Source organism: Scyliorhinus torazame, chromosome 19 (genome assembly GCF_047496885.1).
Source record: "Scyliorhinus torazame isolate Kashiwa2021f chromosome 19, sScyTor2.1, whole genome shotgun sequence".
NCBI classification, from domain to species: Eukaryota; Metazoa; Chordata; class Chondrichthyes; order Carcharhiniformes; family Scyliorhinidae; genus Scyliorhinus; species Scyliorhinus torazame.
Window position 1 is genome coordinate 104,352,142 of NC_092725.1, and position 23,762 is coordinate 104,375,903.

The 23,762-nt window shown below is 46.2% G+C and overlaps 2 protein-coding genes across 3 annotated transcripts in view; one reads left to right on the forward strand and one right to left on the reverse strand.

Annotated features, from left to right (window-relative positions):
- LOC140396392 (G/T mismatch-specific thymine DNA glycosylase-like) overlaps window positions 1-4,852 on the forward strand; it is a 31,376-nt gene extending 26,524 nt beyond the window's left edge. For both annotated transcript variants that reach the window (XM_072484974.1, XM_072484975.1), the window contains exons 9-10: window positions 723-851; window positions 2,490-4,852. In XM_072484974.1, the coding sequence (XP_072341075.1) occupies window positions 723-851; window positions 2,490-2,632 (272 nt within the window). In that variant the 3' untranslated portion in view covers window positions 2,633-4,852. The remainder of the gene's footprint in view (window positions 1-722; window positions 852-2,489) is intronic.
- A 15,646-nt stretch (window positions 4,853-20,498) lies between these two features.
- The window catches only part of glt8d2 (glycosyltransferase 8 domain containing 2), a 93,362-nt gene continuing 90,098 nt past the window's right edge, over window positions 20,499-23,762 (reverse strand). The window contains exon 10 of the mRNA XM_072484980.1: window positions 20,499-23,046. Within this exon, the coding sequence (XP_072341081.1) occupies window positions 22,874-23,046 (173 nt within the window). The 3' untranslated portion in view covers window positions 20,499-22,873. The remainder of the gene's footprint in view (window positions 23,047-23,762) is intronic.

Genomic DNA, 23,762 nt, shown 5'->3' on the forward strand with positions numbered 1-23,762 from the left:
TGTTGAGTGAGGAGTTAAGGTGGATTGCCAGAGGTTGTTGGGTGGGTAACTGAATCAGGGTGTTGAGGTCCAGTGGGGAGTCAGGATGTCCGTTATATGTTTACCTGGGAGTTAATAACTGCTTTTAATCTTTCTAACTTTTCTGGGTAACTGTTCTAAGTGAATTGGAACCGTCCAAAGTCTCGAACTTTAACTTCCGAGTTCTGTTAGGTTCCAGACTCTGGGGAATTGCCCTTTGCAAGTCCAAACTTCCAGGGTAATTCCCATGTAGTCAATACATCTAGGCCTCCAAAGGGTTCACATAGTGCATCTTTTGGAGTACTTCTGGGGTCCAACCATCCAGAGATTGGAAGTTGTAGGCCGAATGTCTGCTATTGATATATGAAACGAGTGAATCGAACTTACGAATAGTATAAGCTCGAACTTATACACTTTTTTTATTTGCTGCAAGCGTTTTAAGCGTTTTAACTTTATACCCAGTTTATGTAAAAATGAATGTTAATACCAAATTGGTATCAGTGTTCACTAAGTATTAGAATGTTAGATTCTAATTAATCAGACAGAGGCTGAATCCTAAGCTTTATTGTCAGGATTGGTGAGTTCTTGTTTGTCCACAATTTGTAGTAATTCAATAAAGCACCTCTGAAGTTTTTTATTATAGTTTCAAATAAAAATCATTTTTTTTTTTTTAAAGCTTGATAATGTTCTGATTCTCCCCTTAGTGGAAGCCAAGAAAATGGCAATTAAAGAGGAAAAACATGACCCTGGTTATGACGCTGCTTATGGAGGTACATATGTGGAAAAATCCACTGAAAGCAATGGGCAGTGCCATTTTGCTACGACAGAACCAGGTAAATGTACAAAATGATTTCCATTGTGAGCAAATCAGCTTGGGACTTTACAGTTTATATTGATGTGATCTATATTGATGTGATCTATATACTAAGTTCCAAACATTCTAGTAACCTGCAGGACGATACTATATGTGGATTTTTGGCAATGATGTAACTCTTACAAAAATGCTGTTAATTTGCTACTAATATAATTCATGAGTCAATGAAGGAAGCATGCTACCTTCCTCACAGCATCACCAATATTTGAACTTTTTAAAATTAAATAATTCTTCTTGGAGAAAAGTTACAAACTTTGTTGTAATTCCTAAACCACACCTTGATTACAACCTATGATTCTGGCAGAATTTTGTATAGCCAAATACCTCTCTCCTGGGATCCATTTGTCTGTATAAAATAGTTGAATAAGGAAGCAGTTCAGGCTCAAAGGGCAGAATGACCTACTCCTCCTCGTTTCTATATTTAAAAGGAGTAACCTGTAAAGTACCAGTTAGTTAGAGATTGAAATTAGAAATTACCAATTGTCCTTTTAAAAACGTAGCCATTGCTACATCAATGTTGCTACAGTTGCACTACTATGTTTTGAGAGTATTCTAATCTACTTACTTTTTTAATGAGTTGTGGGAGTATTCTAGTCTACTTACTTTCTTAAATTAGTTGGTTTGGAGCTGCATGCAACAACTGTTATAATTTTGAGGTAGTAGGGTGCATATAAACCATGTACAAAGGATTACAAAGCACCATTAAATGCACCATGCAATATAAAAACCTGAAGGAAATTATGTATGTTATGATATATATTTAACACTGTGGCCTGCATTATGTACAGACCGGTTTCATTAGATTGGAGTACAGTGACTAGATGTACTTTGCCAACAAGCAACTTCAGCTTGTCCAGAACAGTAGAACTAGAGAATGCTGCCTGTATTTGAAGGAGGGTTAAATTCTAAACAAATCTCCTAAAACTATATATTAGCAAGTGGTCAGTCTAGAATAGGTCCCCAGTGAGACTGAGTCATTCAAATTCATAGGTGGATTTTCAGTAAATAATATTTGAGATACAGTATATGAGTAATTTGAGACATTATGTGGTAAGTTGGAATGGTTGTGATTGGGAGGTGAGTAGAGGGAAGATAAATGTGACTTTTGACCTGTATCTCCCAAAGTCTCCACTACTGGGATTTTCCTCATGTAATTTCTGTTTGTTGTAGACTAATTGAATGAGTTGCTGACTAATCATAGTAATTAATTAATCTCTGTCAATGTTGTATTGTGGAGAATAGCAGGGCCCATGGTCTCATTTCATCGAGCAATTCCTATGGTAATTTGTGGTTGCAAATATAGTGCAAAACTTAATGAATTCCATGGTGACTCCAAATGTTTCCCTGATGTTTGTCTTGAAATATGACATGTTCCAAACTTTTGTACTTTGTAGTTACAAAAGTTAATAACATTACAATTTTAAATGCTTTCATCTTGAGTTTACATTTTAAACTTCAGTTCAATATTTCTTGATTGCAGCTGCATTTATCTAAGCACATGGCTCAGTGTACTTCTTCTACAGTTATATTTATGAACCATTTTCAGATTTGTTTTGGAAAATGGCACTAAGTTACTTTGATTAAATTTGATTTGTAGCAGCAGCCAGCAACTCTGAATACAACATGGAATCAACGTTTTGCCAAGTTCCTGACGGTCAGTGGATGACTCAGTCATTTGCAGATCAGATTCCTTCAATCAACAATTACTGCACACAGTCTCAAGAAGGAAATAGTACATAATATATTGACAGGTTTGCAGAACTTCGTTACTGCAGTTTTAATGCAGTCTTAAAAGTACTGTACCTCAGTTTGTGAACTGAAGAAGTTTTGGGATAATATTTCTTTTTACTGTTTTAAGTCTAGAATTATGTGTAAACGTAATGATGTAGTAAAGGTCAGAAAGCTGAACTCTTAAACTTTTAGAATTAAACTTTTCCCAAAATATTTATAGATGGAAGAAATAGTTTTAAATGAACTTGTATGTTTTTTTATTTATATGGTCAAGTGCTCATTTTATTCCTGTAATGCAGTTAGTTGGGGGTTTCTTGCGAGTACAGATTCTCTTTTGCTCAAGTATTTAAATTGTAAGGCTCTTTGGCTATTCAGAAATTCTTTCTGTAAATGCTAGCAATAGACTGGGTGCAGTGAAGCCTTTATTGGTCTTTGTAAACGTAGTGGGAGTTCAACAAAAACTGTCATGTAACCTTTTAAACTGAATTGAAACGATGCTGTTTAAGGTCTTGTTTATTTGAAGCTATTTTAACATTTGCATTTTTCAGGGTATGTTGAAGTTCTAACAATAGCAGTTTCAATTTCAGACCTGTTCAGCAAACCACTTTAATTTAAAATTTATTAGACCAAAGGGTGTAAGTGTTTTTAAAATTATACAATGATTATGGGTCCAGGTGTCCCATTTGTTTATGCAAATTCAACATTGGATCAGAGCAGTTTCAATTCATTATTTTAAACCGTTTTGAAATGTTATGACGCTTCTCCATAGAAAATTAAAACTAAATTAAACAAGATGAAATTATTTTTTCCATTGACTGTATCTTTTCATTATGTCTTTAAGGACAAGAAGGGTGCTATAGTGTTGTAAAAATAATAAGTAGCATAAGTAATCATGTTTTACAATTGAATAGATGTTCTTTAATACTTAAGTATACACTTTACTCAAAGTTGCTTAATTTAACTGCTGGTTCCTTTTTTAGCAGTAAATTCCCCCCCTGTGTTGCTACTTTAACAATATTACTTAATACAAATGATGATACAAAGCAATTTTAAATATAGCTTCTTGGGAAAATCTTCTACTTATGTTTAAATATGAGTCAGCAACAGTACAGTTGCCTTCAGCGTTTGGGGTTTTAATGTTTTTGTATGAACTGTAAAAGATAGTTTTCCATTGAAAATTGTTTGGATATTAAATGGGGCGTTCAAAATTCTGGCTCGCGTGCATTCCAAAGCACTTTCCCTTCAAGCTAAACGTGTGTAACAATTTTCTTTTGACCTGATTTAAATTGAATAAAGAGAATTAAGTTTTTTCTGTGGGCCCTTGTACTTAAGTGCTTAAGATAGAGAAATGGAGCTCACTAGCCCAGACTTTAACCCCCACATGCAATGAGAATGAGTGCAAGGCAGTTTAAATTCTTGCAGCAGCTTATTTGGTCAATCCCTGCCATTTTAACAGGTGTACTCTGGTTATTTACCCCTGGGCAGCTGCTTTCAGAGCCTAGTATTTAGCTTGTCATAAACCCCAGCTGCAAAGACGTAGAAGGGTCAAAAGAGACCATTTTATTTTTACAGGTATCCTCTCTGGTTGGGGGAAGCAGGGGTGAATCTCCCAAGGAAATCTGGGGTTTTGGGCTTCCTTCTGATTGCCTACTCAATTACCATCCCCTCCTCTTATCCCTTCATACGTCTCTAACTGACTGGAGATTGTTCCTGCGAATTGCTGGCCTTGGCTCCCGTCTGCTAACGTGAAGTCATTGATGCTGGATTTGTGCAGAAATCTGGTCTAACCTGCCTCGTGCCTGCCAGCTCCACACTCACCCCTGTTAAAATCCAGGTTATCGATTTTATGTATAAGTTCATACCTACGAGACATCACACTTATGTAAAATGCCTTAAAGGTTCATTAAGGAAACTATTGTAACTGACCTGCTTGAGTGTTTTCAACAAAGCATTTGTAAGTCTCTGTCTTTAGTGACTTAAAGCTGTTGTACAGGACGTTTTCAGGTTACACCCACATCACATGTTCTAGTATGTAAAATGTGCCTGTGGGAATATATACAAGTAAATGTACTCTGACTTGAAGTGAATGGGCAGCTACTGGAAACTTTTTTTCAAATGTTAAAATGATACTGTTTACAACTTGTACATTTGGTGCTCAATCCTCTTGCAAGAGAGGGATGGTTTTGAAAGCTGGCAAAAGAAATTCAATAAAAATCACAATGAATACTTTTTACTTTTTTGTTTGCATTTTACATTGAAATGTTACATGCTCATTTACTTATGTAAATCTTTGAATACATTTTGGAGAAGTCTGATCTTGCAACGGTAACTCGTGTTTCTGCACATCTCCAAGCTGAGCAGGACAGTTCATACTTTCTGTGCAGGGATTATCTGCTGTTTTGCACACAAACTACACGCACACCCAGCTGAAAAAGGAACTTTGTTTTGCCACACAATTTAGATAATTTTCTATATTGTTTATTTAGCTTTCATCCATCCAGAAGGTAAATGGCACTAGGATAACAAATCTAATTTTTCACACAAGATCTACATGGTTTCATTGGAGTTTGGAAGTGCTTGAGAGTACAAAGCTTAATATTAAAAAGAGAAAAATGGTTGCAATTAGATTAGAGGGATGTGTTTGGTTGTCCATCATTTTTGATCTGTTTAATATATTTACCTTCTAAACACATTACCTCAACCACCTGGAAGGACAAGGTCAACAGATGCATGGGAATACCACCACCTGCAAGTTCCCTTCCAAGACCCCCACCATCCTGACTTGGAAATATATCGTCATTCCTTCACTATCGCTGGGTCAACACCCAGAATCCCTAACAGCACAGTGTGTACTTATCTCACATGGGTTGCAGGGGTTTAATCACCCCTTTCTCAAGGGTAATTAGGAGTGGGCAATAAATGCTGGCTGAGCCAGCGACACCTATGAAATAATAAAATATAATTTTTTCAGTTTGCCATATATCTGTTCCAACAAATCTAAAGTCTTTTGTGAATCCATTGTTGCTCGTTTTGCATACTTTTCTCGCTAATTCAGACAGATTACAGTTAGGTTTATTATCTAGATTATTTATGCATTTGAAGTGGGCACGTCCTGCTTTTTAGAAACTCTTTTTGAGAGAATAAGTCTGCTACTTAATTAAACTTTTCAAAACAAGATCTTCCACTTCTTTTGGACTTAGCCTTAAACTAGTAGTAGAGATTTCTTAAAAACCTGTTCTCAGTATATGGGCATGAACATGATGCATAGATTGCCCATTGCTACTTTCCTGAACTCTGAAGACATTTGGGCAGCACGGTAGCACAAGTGGATAGCACTGTAGCTTCACAGGTTTGATTCCCCGCTGGGTCACTGTCTGTGCGGAGTCTGCACCGCGTTCTCCACGTGTCTGCATGGGTTTCCTCCGGGTGCTCCGATTTACTCCCACAGTCCAAAGACGTACAGGTTAGGTGGATTGGCCATGATAAATTGCCCTTAGTGACCAAAAAGATTAGGAGGGGTTATTGGGTTGCGGGGATAGGGTGGCAGTGAGGGCTTAAGTGGGTCGGTGCAGACTCGATGGGCCGAACGGCCTCCTTCTGCACTGTATGTTCTATGTTCTGTTTCTCAGGGTAATAAGAGTCAACAACATTGTACTGGATTGGAGTCTCACGTAGGACAAATTCTGACAGATTCCCGTCCCTGAAAGGCTTTTCTTAACAATGTGCCTTTAATGACAAAAGTGGGAACAGCTCCAATGGTTATTTTATGATGCAGGCCCACAATCCACAGATAATGAATCAGTCCATATCCAAATGCAGCAAGACCTGGACAATATCCAGGCTGGGGTTGACAAGTGGCAAGTCACTTTTGCACCACACAGGCAATCCTCTCCTACAAGAGAGGATCTAACCATCACTGAATGCCCCACAATCAACATCTTGGGTGTTACCATTGATCAGAAACTAAACTGGACTAGCCACATTACTACTGTGGCTACCAGGGCAGGTCAAAGGCTAGGAATCCCATGGCGAGTAACACCTCCTGACCCCTCCAAAGCCTGTCCACGTTCTACAAGGCACAAGTCAGGAGTGTAATACTTAAGAAGCTAGACATCTTCCAGGACAAAGCAGCCCGCTTAATTGCTCCTACTTCCACAAACATTCACACCCTCTACCACCGATGAACAGTGGCAGGCTTGTATACCATCTACATGATGCACTATAGTAACTCGCCAAGGTTCCTTAGCACCTTCCAAACCCCCAACCACTACCCATCTAGAAGGACAAGAACAACAGATATCTGGGAACCCCACCACCTGGAGGTTCCCCTCCAAATCACTCACCACCCCGACTTGGAAATATATTGTTCCTTCGCTGTCGCTGGGGCAAAATCCTGGAACTCCCTAACAGCATAGTGGGTGTACCTACACCTGAAGGACTACAGCCATTCAAGAAGGAAACTCACCACCACCTTCTGAAGGGCAAGTAGGGATGGGCAATAAATGCTGGCCTAACCAGTGACGCCCACATCCTGTAAATTGATTTTTTTTAAAAAATTATTCTATTTTTTGAATTCTGTTCCACAATTTGCTATAGCTAAGATCTGAACTGTCAACCACCACTTTACTAGTGCAATGCCAAAACTGCTATACTTTCACACTCCGAAACAGGAGGCAGAAATACAGCCTTTCAAGTTTATTTTGCCATTCAGTTAGATAATGACTGCTGTATCTAAACTCCATTTGCCCACTTGGGCTCAATATCCTTTAATAAAATTTACCAATCCTCACTTTTGAAATTTTCAATTGGTCCCCAATCTCCTGGGGAAGAGTGTTACAAATTACCATTACCCTTTAAAGGAAGAGTGCATTTGGCCCTCTGAGCCTGCACCATGATTCAATAAAATCATGGCTGATCCGGTTGTGGCCTTGGCTCCAAATTCCTTGACTTTTAAAAAAAAATCTGTCTTGATTCTGCCTTGAATAAATTGAAAGACCCGACCTTCACTATTTTCTCAGGAAGAAAATTCCTTTTTTTAAAAAAATATATTTATTCAAATTTTTCAACAAACACCCCCCCCCAAACAAGAAGAAAGAAACAAGAACACAACAATCAGAAATTATGCATTGGATTTCCCCCATATACAATAACCCCCCCATATAACATTTAAAAACACAAATAGGGGAAAAAAAACACCTTCACCCAAATGCCACCCCAAAAGAACCACCACCCCCCGCCCTTGGGCTGCTGCTGCTGACCTCCTCCTAACCATGATAGCTCCGCGAGATAGCCTAGGAACGGTTGCCACCGCCTGAGGAACCCTTGCACAGACCCTCGCAAGGCAAATTTTATACTCTCCAGCTTGATGAACCCTGCCATGTCATTGATCCAAGCTTCCACACTAGGGAGCTTTGTTTCTTTCCATAGTAGCAAAATCCTCCGCCTGGCTACCAAGGACGTAAAGGCCAGAATACTGGCCTCTTTCGGCTCCTGCACTCCTGGCTCGTCCGATACCCCAAATAATGCTAATCCCCAGCTCGGCTTGACCCGGGCGTTCACCACCTTGGACATAGCCCTTGCAAAACCCATCCAGCGCCGGGCACGACCAGAACATATGGACGTGGTTTGCCGGGCTCCCCGATCACCTCCCACATCTGTCCTCCACCCCCAAAGAGCCTACTCAACCTTGCCCCTGTCATATGCACTCTGTGAGTAACTACTGTATTAGGCTGAGCCTGGCGCAAGAGGAGGAAGAATTAACCCTACTCGGGGCATCAGCCCACAGACCCTTATCTATTTCCTCCCCAAGCTCCTTCCACTTGCCCTTTAACTCCTCCACCGAGGCCTCCTCTTCCTTCAGCTCCTGGTAAATCGTCGAAACCTTGCCTTCTCCAATCCATACACCCGAAATCACCCTGTCCTGAATCCCACATGCCGGAAGCAGCGGAAATTCCTTCACCTGCCGCCTCACAAACACCCTCACTTGTATGTACCTGAAAGCATTTCCTGGGGGTAGCCCAAACTTCTCCAGCGCCCCTAGGCTCGCAAACGTCCCATCGATGAACAGGCCCCCCATTCTTTTAATCCGTGCCCGATGCCAGCTCCGAAACCCCCCATCCATCCTTCCCGGGATGAACCGCTGATTCTCCCAAATCGGGGGACCAAACCAAGGCTCCCACCTCGCCCCTGTGTCGCCTCCACTGCCCCCAGATCTTCAGCGTCGCCACCACCACCGGACACGTGGTGTACCTTGTCGGCGAGAGCGGCAGCGGTGCCTTCACCAGCGCCCTCAGGCTCGTGCCCACACAGGACGCCATCTCTAGCCTCTTCCACGCGCCCCCCCCCCCTCCCTCCATGACTCACTTACGGATCATCGCCACATTGGCTGCCCAATAATAGCCACACAAATTCGGCAGCGCCAGCTCCCCCCTGTCCCTGCTACGCTCCAGAAATGCACTCTTCACCTTCGGCGTCTTATTCGCTCACAACAAATCCCATGATGCTCCTGCTTACCCGTTTGAAAAAGGCCTTGGGGATCATAATGGGAAGGCACCGGAACACAAACAGAAACCTCGGGAGGACCGTCATTTTGACCGACTGCACCCTACCCGCTAGTGAGAGTGGCAGCATATCCCATCTTTTAAAATCCTCCTCCACCTGCTCCACCAACCGCGTCAAATTGAGCTTGTGCAGGGCCCCCCAACTCCTAGCTACTTGGATCCCCAGGTACCGAAAGCTCCTTTCCACCCTCTTCAGCGGTAGCTCGTCTATCCCCCTTCCCTGGTCCCCTGAATGCACCACAAAGAGCTCAATCTTCCCTACGTTGAGTTTATACCCCGAAAAGTCCCCAAACTCCCTAAGGATCCGCATGACCTCTGCCATCCCCTCCACTGGATCCGCAACATATAACAACAGGTCATCGGCATACAACGACACCCGGTGTTCCTCTCCTCCCCGGACCAATCACCTCCATTTCCTGGACTCCCTCAGTGCCATGGCCAGCGGCTCAATTGCCAGTGCAAACACCAAGGGGGATAAGGGGCACCCCTGCCTCGTCCCCCGGTACAGCCGAAAGGACTCCGACCTCTGCCGGTTCGTAGCCACACTTGCCACCGGGGCTCTATATAGCAGCCTGACCCAACTGATGAACCCCTCCCCGAACCCAAACCTCCGCAACACTTCCCAAAGATACTCTCACTCCACCCGATCAAAGGCCTTCTCCGCGTCCATAGCTGCCACTACCTCCGCTTCCCCCTCCACCGAGGGCATCATAATCACATTGAGGAGCCTCCGCACATTTGTATTTAGCTGCCTACCCTTCACAAATCCAGTCTGGTCCTCATGAATCACCTCCGGGACACAATCTTCAATTCTCGTAGCCAGCACCTTCGTCAGCAACTTAGCGTCAACATTGAGGAGCGAGATCGGTCTATGCGACGCATATTGCAATGGATCCTTGCCCCGCTTCAAGATCAAAGAAATCAGCGCACTGGACATTGTCGGGGGCAAGGTCCCCCCCTCTCTCGCCTTATTAAAAGTTCTCACTAGCAACGGGCCCAGCAGGTCCACGTATTTCCTGTAAAATTCAACCGGAACCCCATCCGGCCCCGGGGCCTTCCCCGCCTGCATGCTCCCCAATCCTTTAACCAGCTCCTCCAGCCCAATCGGCGCCCCCAAATCAGCCACCTCCTCCTCCTCCACCCTCGGGAACCTCAGCTGATCTAGGAATCGTCGCATCCCCCCCCCCCCCCCCCCGCTGGGGGCTCAGACCTGTACAGATCCCCATAGGTGTCCCTAAATACCTCATTTATTCTCACCGCACTCCGCACCGTATTTCCCCCTCTATCCTTAACTCCACCAATCTTCCTCGCTGCCTCCCTCTTACGACGCTGATGTGCCAGCATCCGACTCGCCTTCTCCCCATACTCATACGTCGCCCCCTGCGCTTTCCTCCACTGTGCCTCTGCTTTCCCGGTGGTCAACAGGTCGAATTCTGTCTGGAGGCTCCGTCGCTCCCTAAGTAGCCCCTCCTTGGGGGCCTCTGCATACCTCCTGTCCACCCTTAAAATCTCCCCCACCATCCTCTCCCTCTCCCTCCCCTCTCTCTTCTCCCTGTGGGCCCTAATGGAGATTAGCTCTCCCCTGACCACCGCCTTCAACGCCTCACAGTCTACCCCCACTTCCAAATATCTTTCAATACACCCCCGTACCCGCCCGCACATCCCCTCATCCGCCAACAGTCCCACATCGAGACGCCACAGCGGGCGCTGGTCCCTCTCCCCCCAACTCCAGCTCCACCCAATGCGGGGCGTGGTCCGAGATGGCTATGGCCGAATATTCCGTTCCCTCCACTTTCGGGATTAGCGTCCTACTCAAAACCGCCATGGATCCACTCCCCCCATCTGGTCCATAAACCCCCTGAGCACCTTGGCCGCAGCCGGCCTCTTACCCATCTTGGACCTAGAACGGTCCAGTGCTGGGTCCAGCACCGTGTTGAAGTCCCCCCCCATTATCAAGCTTCCTACCTCCAGATCCGGAATCCGACCCAGCATGCGTTTCATAAATCCAGCATCATCCCAATTCGGGGCATATACATTCACCAGTACCACCCGCACCCACTGCAACCTACCACTCACCATCACATATCGACCTTCATTATCCACTACAATATTCAGTGCCTCGAACGACACCCGCTTCCCCAGCAGTATTGCAACCCCTCGTTTCTTCGCATCCAGCCCTGAATGAAAGACCTGCCCTACCCATCCCTTTCTCAGCCTAACCTGATCTGCCACCTTCAGATGTGTCTCCTGGAGCATAACCACGTCTGCCTTCAGTCCCTGTAAGTATGCGAACACCCGGGCCCTCTTGACCGGCCCGTTCAGGCCCCTCACATTCCAAGTTATCAGCTGGATCGGGGCCGGGGGTGAAAGGCGGTGCTGGAGAGGAGCGCACACTACTGCCAAGGGGTGGGGGGAGTCTCACACTGGGGGGTCGATGGAATGGCAGGAGAGGCCAGGGTCAGCAGGAGTCAGCTGACTTACGGGAGACCCCCCCCCCCCCCCCCCCCCCCCCCCCCCCCCCCGCCGACTGGCCATCTCCTTTTCTAGGCCAGCCACGTGCCCGCGTCTCCCGCACCCTCCAGTCCCTCAGGTGGCGGACTCCCGCCCCGACTACCTCTCCTACTTCCAGCTCCCCTTTGGCCAATGCAGCAGCAACCCAGTACCCCCCCCCCCCCCCCCCCGCTAGATCCTCATCTAGCCATTTTGCTCCCCCCATGACACTCCCGTAAGTGCGCTCCTCTCCAGCACCACCTTTCCCCCCCCCCGGCCCCGCCCCCATCCTTCCCTCACGCGGGAAAAAGCCCGCGCTTTCCTGAGCCGGCCCTGCCCCCTCTGGCACAGCTCCTTTTTGCGGCCTTACCCCAACTCCCCATCCCCGGGCCTCCATCTCCCCTCTTCCTCCGCGGAGCCCTGCCCCTCCAACACCGACGCCCACACTCTCCCACAGCCCCCACATCAAATCCATTCACCCAGCACTCAAACAAAAAGAACATTCCCCAAACGCAGTAAACACAGTAAACACCCCCCCACGACAAACCCTCAATTTGAGTCCAACTTTTCAGTCTGGATAAAGTTCAATGCCTCATCAGGCGTTTCAAAATAGTGGTGCCGATCTTGGAATGTGACCCACAATCGCGCTGGCTGCAGCATCTTGAACTTCACCCGCTTCCGATGGAGTACCGCCTTAGCCCGGTTGAAACCAGCCCTCTTCTTAGCCACCTCCGCACTCCAGTCCTGGTAAATTCGGATCTCCGTGTTCTCCCACCTGCTGCTCCGCTCTTTTTATGGCCCATCTCAGGACACACTCTCTGTCCATAAAGCGGTGGAACCTCACCACTACAGCCCTTGGCGGCCCGTTGGCTTTGGGTCTCCTTGCCAGGACCCGATGAGCCCATCCAGCTCCAGGGGCCTCGGGAAAGCTCCCGCGCCCATCAGCGAATTGAGCATCGTGCTCATATATGCCCCGGCACCGGACCCAGAATCCGAAGATTTTTCCTCCTCGACCTATTCTCCAGGTCCTCGAATTTTTCCGCCCACCTCTTGTGCAGCGCCTCGTGCGCCTCCACCTTCACCGCCAGGCCCAAGATCTCGTCCGAGGCTTTTTCCTGCACCTCCCGGATTGCCGCCCCTTGGGCCTTCTGGGTCTCCACAAGCTTCTCAATCGCCGCCTCCATTGGCGCCAGCATTTCTGTCCTCAGCTCCTCAAAGCAGCGTTTAAGAAACTCCTGCTGCTTCTGCGCCCACGCTGCTTGGTCTCCACCCGCCGCCATCTTGCTTTTCCTCCCTCGCACTTTCCGCTGCACCAGCCCAAAAGTCCATTCCCGGCGGGAGCTGCAACCTACCTAGGCATAGCCGCAACCGGAAGTCTCAGGAAGAAAATTCTACACATCAATGACCCTTCAGGAGACCGCGTATGCCCCCAATTTTTAGTCTTCCCCCAACAAGGGGAAAGATTCTCTTCATATCCACCTTATCAAGTCCGCTCAAGATCTTGTATGTTTTTCATAGAATCCCTACAGTGCAGGAGGAAGCCTTTCGAGTCTGCACAGACCGCTCGAAAGACCACCCTACCTAGGCCCAATCCACCACCCTATTCCTGTAACCTCCACGCTAAAGGACAATTTAGCATAGCTAATCCATCTAACCTGTACATCTTTGGACTGTGGGAGGAAACCGGAGCACCCGGAGGAAAGCCATGCAGACATGGAGAACATGCAAACTCCACAGTCAACCAAGGACGGTCCCTGGTGCTGTGAGGCAGCAGTGCTAGCCACTTTGTTTCAATAAGATCACCTCTCATTCTTTTTTTAAATACATTTAGTGTACCCAATTCATTTTTTCCAATTAAGGGGCAATTTAGCGTGGTCAATCCACCTAGCTTGCACATCTTTGGTAATTTGTTGCACTCTTCCCCAGGAGATTGGGGACCAATTGAAAATTTCAAAAGTGAGGATTAGTAGAATTTTATTAAAGCATATTGAAGCTATCTTTGTGGGGGCGAAACCCACGCAAACACGGGGAGAATGTGCAAACCCCACACGGACAGTGATCCAGAGCCGGGATTGAACCTGGGACCTCGGCGCCGTGAGACTACAGGGCTAACCCACTGCGTCACCGTGCTGCCCACCTCTCATTCTTCTAAACATTAGTGGGGTTTGGGCCTAGCTTGTTCAACCCTTCATAATACCCGTCTCCATTCCTGGAATGAGTCCAGTGAACCTTCTCTGAATTTTTATTCATTCATGGGATGTCGATGTTGGTGGTTAGGCCAACATTTATTGCCCATCCCTACTTGTCCTTGATAAAATGTTGGTGAGCTGCCTTCTTGAACTGCTGCCGCCCAGGTGGTATAGGTACATCCACAGTGCTCTTGGGGAAAGAATTCCAGGATTTTGTCACAGTAACTGAAGGAAAGGTAATAAATTTCCAAGCCAGGATGATGTATAGCTTGGAGGGGAGCCTCCAGGTGGTGGTGTTTCCATGTGTCTGCTGCCCTTGTCCTTTTAGATGGCATCAGTCATGGATTTGGAGATGCTGTCTAAGGTACGGTGGGTGCCTGCAGTGTATCTTGTAGATGGTACACACTGCTGTTACTGTGGCGAAAGTAAATGAAAAATGAAATGAAAATCACTTATTGTCACAGTAACTTCAAATGAAGTTACTGTGAAAAGCCCCTAGTCGCCACATTCCGGCGCCTGTTCGGGGAGGCTGTTACGGGAATATTTATGGATGAACTGCTTCTAAAGCAATTATATAGTTTTAAATGAGACCAAAACTGCACAGTAATCCCAAGTGGTCTCAGCAAGGCTGTGTAAAGCTCCGTAAGCTTCTCTACATTTATATTCCATTTCCCTCACAATGAATGCCAACATTCCATTTGCCTTTCAAATTTCTTGCTGTACCTGCATAATTACTTTGTGATTCAGGTACCAGGACACCTAGATCAATCTGGTACAGAGTTCTGAAATCTTTCTCCATTTAAATAGTCTACATCTTTTCATAGAATCCTTACAGTGCAGAAGGTGGCCGTTCGGCCCATCGAGTGTACCGGTTTCCGAAAGAGCACTCAACCTCGGCTTACTGCCCCGCCCTATCTCTGTAACCCCATCTAACCTTTGGACATTAAGGGGCAAGTTAGTATAGCCAATCCACCTAACCTGCAGATCTTGCAACGGGAGGAAACCTACACAGTCACAGAGAATGTGCAAACTCCAAACGGACAGTGACCCAGAGCTGGGAACGAACCTGGGACCTCGCCACCATGATACAGCAGTGCTAACCACTGCACCACCCTGCTGCCCTCCTATAAATTCTAACAGAAACATGATTTCCATTTCACGTTGGCTTTGTCTGATTATCCAAATAACCTTCTTAATAATGGATTCTAGCACTCCCACGACAGGTGTTAGGCTAACTGACTTATAGTTTCCTGATTTCTAGTTCTTGTCATTTCTTGAATAAAGATGTTACATTAGCTATTTTCTAATGCACTGGAACCTTTTTAAAATCTAAGAAACTTTGGATGGTTATTACTATCTGTGCCGCCACTTTTAAGATCCTTGCAGGCCATCCAGTCCCAGGGACTTGTCAGCTTTTAGGTCTAATACTTTTCTCGCACTCTTCCCCTGGCGATGGTGATTGTATTAAGTTTAACTCTTCCTATCACCTTGTGATTTTCAGGAATTTCTGAGAAGTTTTCTAAGTCCTCTGCCGTAAAGACAGATGCAAAATACCTGTTCATTGCCTCTGCTATTTCTTTACTTTCACTTATGAATTCCCCAGACTCTCTCTCTCTCTCTCTCTCGAGGTCCAACGGCAGCTTTAGTTTCTCTTTTCCCATTCAAATTCTTGTAGAAATTTTAACTATCTTTTTACATTACTTGCTATCTGTCTTGTAGCCACCTGGGTTGGCCACTTCCCGACTTAAAATGGAGATCCGCAAAGACTACAGGGAAATTCAGCCAAGCCAGGAAAAACTAGCAAGTGCAAAGTCTCCTGTGTATTAGAACCTGCAGAAGCCCAGACAGCACTGAAACCAGCAGCCATCTGCATATTAATGAGCGATCCCCGGGAACAATTGAAACATGTAAGGTGAATAAGGCCAAGCCAGACTCCTCGGTGCCAGCAGGAGCCAAGACAAAGGAAGGCCAGCGGACACCTAGCGTCCAGCAATCAGGGAACAGCTCCAGTATTGGAGAAATCGATCCAAGTGATCGGAACGCAGTCCAATCACTTGGAACCAGGTACGGGGTCCGCCCCGAAGGGGCGTGAAGCCCCTGGGGACTATAAAATAGAGTCCCCAAGTTCAATTCATCATTCTTGGCAGGGTCACTCAGCAACTCGAATCAACCCTTGAGAGTGAACTGCGTAAGCTGCCGCATCAACCAAGTAAGTCTCCAGTCAACGCACGCTACGAGATAGGCGCTCCTAGCTACCAGTCCATACCAGTTTTTGAATCCTGCAGACTCAGATCGAACGAAAGGCCATTTGTTCCCGTGACCTGGTGGGCCAGTTCCGAAGCTAAGTAAAGGCCTTTTCGTGATGGAGAATAGTCTAGAAAGTAGAGTTTATGCATGAGTAGTGATTTATTGTGTATAATAAATGTGTTTTGATTTGATCTTACTAATTGGTGTGTTGAGTTATTGATCAGTACTTGAACTTGAACCTCATGGCAGTATCATAAAGATACCTGGCGACTCTAGAGCAAAGGTTATAGAAACAGAGCAAATTAAGTAAAGACACAACGAGCAACAAATTAAGAGCCAACCAAAGTTAGCAACATTTACTGGCGACATCCTGACGGGACCCGATTTAGAAGTGGCCTAACCACTCCGGGAGAACCCAAAATTTGAATTAGAATCCAATTGGGAACAGAAAAAACCCACAAGTGTTCAAGCAGTTCTGACAATCCTCATAATTCGGAAGTGTGTTAATGCATGCGTAACTAACAGGGCTATAAGGTAAAACTGATAGATTTTTGTTGCGAAAAAAAATGTTGGGTGTTTGTATTCTGGAAAATAGTGAAAGCCGTACCCGTAGTTACAGCACCGCCTTAGTAACCCTCGTTCCAAATTTTAAGAGAGGAAAGATGGCAATGCAGGCAATGCAACGCCTCATGAACCCTGAAGAATTTGTGGTTGCAGCGACCTGCAGTAGAGTAGGACAGTGTCCAATTTGGGAAGAAGAGATCAGAAAATATCTCAAAGGGAAAGGATGGTCCCTTTGGAGTGAATTCTGTGATAATAAGGAAACAGGACCCGGGAGTATAGGACATACTTGGTGGGAGAACCTGTCAGAGATCCACAAGAAGAGCTTGGGACAAGCTCGCAAGCCGATGGCAATCGTGTCCTGTCTGGCACAATTGCGAGGCACAGAGGAGGTTGTTCGGACACTCCGCAAAGAGAAAGAGGAGACACATCAAATGAGCAAGGTCGATGTTAGCGAGATCGAGAAAGAGAATATAGAATTAAGAAGGAAGTTGGCAGCAAAGGACGGAGAGGTGGATGGTGCCAAGAGGGCACACCAGTCTTGCCAATGCATCTGAGCAGCTTCCAAACCCAATACGAAAAGGCCTATCAGGACACGCAACATGCAGTCCCGGTAAGAGAAGAGACAGAGAAACAGGTAGCGGCATTGCAAAGGCAGTGCAGCGATCTAAAGGCAGCATTAAGAGCACTCCATACTGCCACCACGGAGCAGACAAAGCTCATTAGATCATGCCAATTGCAGGAAGCAGATTGCGGAACTGCAGTCTTTGCTTTCAGTACAAAATGGGTTTCAGAGCACCTTTTGATCCCAATTAGATTAGGAAGACGGCCCTGATTGGCAAGAATTAAACGAGACCGCGCATAGATATGTTCAGGGAACATGTGCGCAAGGAAAGCCCCAAAGGAGAAAAGCACCCCAACCCCCCACAGAGCAGATAGATCAGGCACCCATGAATCCAGTAACCACCCACCGCACAGTCACATCGGAAGGAGACGCAGAATTCCTTTACACCACCCCCTTAACCGTGACCCAATTACGGGACGCGTGCGAAAGGATCGCATCGTTCCTCCCCACCTCAGACCCCCACCACTTATTTGCTAGAGTAAAACAGCAGGCGACCATGTACGGCCTGGATGAGCGTGAGCAAGTGAAGCTCGCAGTTTTAAGCTTACACCCTTCGGTTGTAGCAGCCCTTCCCGACCCACAGAATGTAGGAGGAGGCACCCTTGCAGAGATGCACACGGCGATCCTAGACGCGATCGGTTACAACAGAGGTGACCCAGTAGAAGGCCTGAAAAAGTGCAGGCAGAAAAAGACAGAACACCCCACAGCGTTTGTTGGAAGTCTGTGGATACATTTTACAGCCGTTTTCGGCAACTTAGACCGCGCCCATTTGTCCCCAGACAACATGGCCAAATTGACCCGCACCCTTATCTCCCATGCCACAGAGGCAGGACAAAAGGCCTGTACCAATTATGACCCCTCAGATGAGGCCCACAATGAAAAATGGGTTTTGAAGAGATTGTCCCGTGCTTGGGAGCAATCAATTGCAGGCAAAACCGCATTTATAGCACCCGATGAAGAGCAGGTAGAAATGAACCCAGTTAAAGCACACCAGAACCCCGCATGGGTAAATGAGGGCAGGAACAGCCAACCCCAGCCCAAAGCTCATGAATGTTACAATTGCGGACAATTAGGACATTATGTCAAGCCCCCCTGAAACAGCAACGGAATCAGCCCACAAATGCCCCCCGAACCAGCAAAGACACCAAGAGCCCCGACCCCCCACCCAGGGAACCATACCCAAGGGAACAATGCACCGGAGAGCTTGCTCCACCTTATGTGCCCCAGGGGTCATGTTACAACTGTGGGCAGTCAGGACACTTCGCCCGAGATTGCAGGAGACCCCCACCAGCTAGACTAGCCCACAGATATGAAAGAGAACACCACCTACAGCAGCTACAAGGTCCCAGCTGCCCCATGCAAACTGTGCGTGCTTACCCACCACTTCTCCTGGCAGGGATACCTCAGCAAGGCCACTTCATTTTTGTTTCGCTCCTCCTTCCTCTCTTCTTCGGCCACACTTCACTGCCTCCATATGCTAGTTACACCCCAGTCCAAATGTGATTTACGATGTCCTTTCTGATGAAACCTGCTGCATGTTTGTTCAATGTTTGTTCGTTAATGTTATCGTTAAGTGTTGTGTGTAAACTCGAAAGTTTTCACGACCCCACGTCACCACTCCTTTAACGCCCCCTGGCTGGTAAAGGTACAAGTTTGTCCCAGACAATAGTTCAGAGGAACTAGTCAGTCAGCAGACAACAATCATAACTACTCTCCTGATTCGAAGGTAATCACGAGAGGCAGCCCCCACGACGACCACATTCTTACCTGCCGCGGCCCATACGCACCCCATTTTGGCTCGATTACGTTCAAAATTCTTTTGTTTGGTTTAGCAACCCTTAGGATTGCTTCCCTCTGCTATTTTTTATTTTAACAAAATATATATTTATAAAGAATTTTTCAACAGAATTTTCAACCATACAAACAACCCCCGCCCCCCCCCACCCCCCCCGTTACAAAAAGAAAGAAAGCTCACATAGCAAGACATGAACATAGCAAGTCAATAAGATACAGAACTTTGTACATTGGATTCCTCCCGTACATGCCAGTTCTCCGGATCATTCATGTGTTTCCTTGCTCAAATGCCCCCCAGAAACCCCCCACCCCCCGTTCCCCCCCCCCCCCCCCTGGGTTTCTGTTGCTGCTGTCCGACCTTGATCTAACGCTCCGCGAGATAGTCCAGGAACGGTTGCCACCGCCTGTAGAACCCCTGCGCAGACCCTCTCAAGGCAAACTTTATCTGCCCCAATTTGATAAACCCTGCCATATCATTTATCCAGGCTTCCACGCTGGGGGGGTTCGCCTCTTTCCACATTAACAAGATCCTTCACCGGGCTACTAGGGACGCAAAGGCTAGAATACCGGCCTCTTTCGCCTCCTGCACTCCCGGCTCGTCCACTACTCCAAATAGTGCTAGCCCCCAGCTTGCTTGACCCGGACTTTCACCACCTTAGATACTGTTCCCGCAACTCCCCTCCAGAACCCCTCCAGTGCCGGGCATGACCAAAATATATGGACATGGTTTGCCGGGCTTCCTCAGCACCTCCCACATCTATCCTCCACCCCAAAGAACCTACTCAGCCTCGCCCCCTTCATATGCGTTCTATGAACCACCTTAAATTGTATCAGGCTAAGTTAAGCCTGGCACATGAGGAAGAGGAATTAACCCTACTTAGGGCATCAGCCCATAGCCCCTCCTCAATCTCCTCCCCCAGCTCCTCTTCCCATTTACCCTTCAGCTCCTCTACCAAAGCCTCCCCCTCTTCTTTCATCTCCTGATATATCGCCGACACCTTGGCTTCCCTCTGCTATTTACATCCTCAAACACTAGGATGGTAAATCACACAGGCTGCGAGACGGCTCACAGTACGGCAGTATTCTCTTAGATGTCTAGTCCAAATTTTCGGTTTAAAAAAAAAATGAGGGAGTCACACATGGTGACAAATTATAAAGGGAAATTGGCACTAAAAGACAGACATGCTAACATTCAAGATATTACACAAGATAGTAACAGATATTATGCTTATGTCCATAGAACTCCGGAACCTCAGGAACTTCAGAGGAAGAAAAAGAGGAAGAGAAGAAAGGAAAAGAAGACAACAATGAAGACGTCATACGTGTTTTTCGTCGTTATTGTAATTTGTATCCGGTTCCGCGCGAATGCGAACCCTCTGACCCCCCCCCCCCCCCCCCCCTTGGCCGTCAATGATTCGCTTCCCCATAGCACCCAGAGCCCAGTGACAAGTAACAACACACCATCATGGTGTGATACGTTTATAACCTGGTATTCACTATCGTACATTGTAGAATCACTCTTAGTACTGGCGATACTCTGCAGTGTCGTGCAGACACTTAGACTCAGAACATGGCGAAGGAGAGCCTACCGCTCTCGCACCCCAGTATACACGTTTAGGTCCCCTATTTTCGGACTTCATCAAACCCCCCAACCCCTCGCGTGAATTAAAGTGCATCCGCTTTTCTTTATGGGTGTTTTGTTCAATAAAGAAATGTAAACCTGTGTGCTTGACTGCTAAGCCAGACAAACTTGTGTTGCTGCTATTTGTACATTTAAAGTGTTGTAGATTATTTTTGATTGTTTGAGTAAGGATAGTTTATTGAGGATAGTTAGAGGTACTGTTTTTTTAAATGTTGTAATGCATGTCCCTGTTGTGACATAGCGCCACTTAGAATTGTTAGTTGAAAATGTTCATATATAGTTATGGTCAGTGTAGAGGCCATGGAAAGAGTACTCGCTGGGTCAGGAAGTGAAGACAACGCAGTTATGTGATCCTTCACGCTTCGCGTTAGCCACCTGGGTTGGCCACTTCCCGACTTAAAATGGAGATCCGCAAAGACTACAGGGAAATTCAGCCAAGCCAGGAAAAACTAGCAAGTGCAAAGTCTCCTGTGTATTAGAACTTGCAGAAGCCCAGACAGCACTGAAACCAGCAGCCATCTGCATATTAATGAGCGATCTCCGGGAACAATTGAAACATGTAAGGTGAATAAGGCCAAGCCAGACTCCTCGGCGCCAGCAGGAGCCAAGACAAAGGAAGGCTAACGGACACCTAGGAACCGCCCAGCGATCAGGAAACGGCTCCAGTATTGGAGAAATCGATCCAAGTGATCGGAACGCAGTCCAATCACTTGGAACCAGATACGTAGTCCGCCCCAAAGGGGCGTGAAGCCCCTGGGGACTATAAAATAGAGTCCCCAAGTTCAATTCAACATTCTTGGCAGGGTCACTCAGCAACTCGAATTAACCCATGAGAGTGAACTGCCTAAGCTGCCGCATCAACCAAGTAAGTCTCCAGTCAATGCACGCTACGAGATAGGCGCTCCTAGCTACCAGTCCATACCAGCTTTTGAAACCTGCAAACTCAGATCGAACGAAAGGCCATTTGTTCCCGTGACCTGGTGGGCCAATTCCGAAGCTAAGTATAGGCCTTATAGTGATAGAGAATAGTCTAGAAAGTAGAGTTTATGCATGAGTAGTGATTTACTGTGTATAATAAATGTGTTTTGATTTGAATCTTAGTAATTGGTGTGTTGAGTTATTGATCAGTACTTGAACTTGAACCTTGTGGCGGTATCATAAAGATACCTGGCGACTCTAGAGCAAAGGTTATAGAAACAGAGCAAATTAAGTAAAGACACAACGAGCAACAAATTAAGAGCCAACCAAAGTTAGCAACAGTCTCTCATATTCTGCTTTCTGCCTCTTCATTTTTTCTTAGTAATTCTTTCTGGAAATGCTTCCTGACATCCCTGAAGGTCCCAGCTCTAACTTTAAGGTTATTCCCAGGATGTGGATTTATACCATCCTAAATTTCTAAACTATAAATGTGTTACTGAAAGTTAAGCAAAAACTGATTTAACCATTTTTCAAATTTGTAGAATACATTGCATTTTAACTTTACCTCTCAAGTATAGAAAAGCAATTATGAAGACTTCTATGCAATCACAGAATTTACAGCGCAGAAGGAAACCATTCAGCCCATCGAGTATGCATCGGCCCTTGGTAAGAGCACCCCGTTTAAGCCCACACGTCCACCCCATCCCCATAACCCAGTAACCCCACCTAACCTTTTTTGACACTAAGGGGCAACCTAACTTGCACACCTTTGGAATGTGGGAGGAAAACAGAGTATCCGGAGGAAACCCACGCAGACACAGGGCGAACATACAGACTGCACACAGACAGTGACCCAAGTGGGGAATCAAACCCAGGTCCCTGGTGCTGTCGTGCCGCCCACTATTCAAAAAGGTTAAGTATGAAATATTTATCAAATTGCATTACACCAAAATATAACAAAACCTCCCTCTGCTGAAAGTACTGAAGTTATTGTGCAAGACTACATTTTATTTTCTGTTGTGAAAATGTTTTCACTGAATAATACTGATTATTTAATTACTTTTTTAAACAGCTGAATCTCAATTCCATCACAGCAAGTTCTGCTACCATTTAATTCACAGAAACAAAACAAAAGTATGGAGAGTGGATTACTTAACTGCCGCATGCCTATAAGCACACTTAATTGGATGAAGAAATATCAATTCTATCCATGATATAGAGTTCTTAATTGTTGGGTCGCACTAATCTAAACCGTCCTGTTGGATCAGGAAGATACCATCTTTCCCAGAGTTCCACGTGTGCAGTGGGATAATCCCAAGGTTTAAACCTTCCATTCCAATGTAGTAATTTAGCCTCAGAAAGGAAGTGTTCAGAATATCTGGCATCGGGACTCCAGCCTACAGAAACAGAATTGAAAAATATAGAAATGACACTCTTGAGCTATTCGGCGAAACAGAGTATCCTGCCAACGGAGAATCTCGCAGATGGGGTGCAATCTACCCGAGTAGGAACAGAGTTCCATAGCGTGTAATTAGCCCATTTTCTGCACTGAGGAGCTCTGCTCTCGATCCCCCGACGCAACCCCCGAACCCCCCAGCACCAACTCACCTTGCACCTTGGCAGTGCCAGGCTGGCAACCAAGTGGCACTGTCAGGCTGGCCTGGCAGGGTGCCACCCTGCCCAGAAGGGAACCACTGGGGACCTTCAATCTCCTGGGAGACCCCCACGAGTGTCGTTCCATTTGGTCTGCGTTTGTGGAGACTAGCACTGAAAGCGCTCGTCCAAGGCAAGGAGGTTAGATCTTACGCTTCAGTTAGATCTCGGGAATGCATATTAGAATGAGACTAGCTGTCTCACTCTAATATGCCAGAAAGTGATCCTGTCCATAATGGGCAGGATTCACATTTCCATGTCTTGTGCGATCTCCCGGCATCTACCAGCCGTGCTGCGCTGCTTTTCGGGTGCAACGCGGTCAGCAGATCTTGCCCAAGATATCTTATATTTACCACACAGGTGACTCCTCAGGGTTCTACTTCCTGGTGCTAAGATCATTTTTTTCCTTCAATCCACATAGATCACCTGGTTTTTATTATCAAACTGGATCAAATATCTT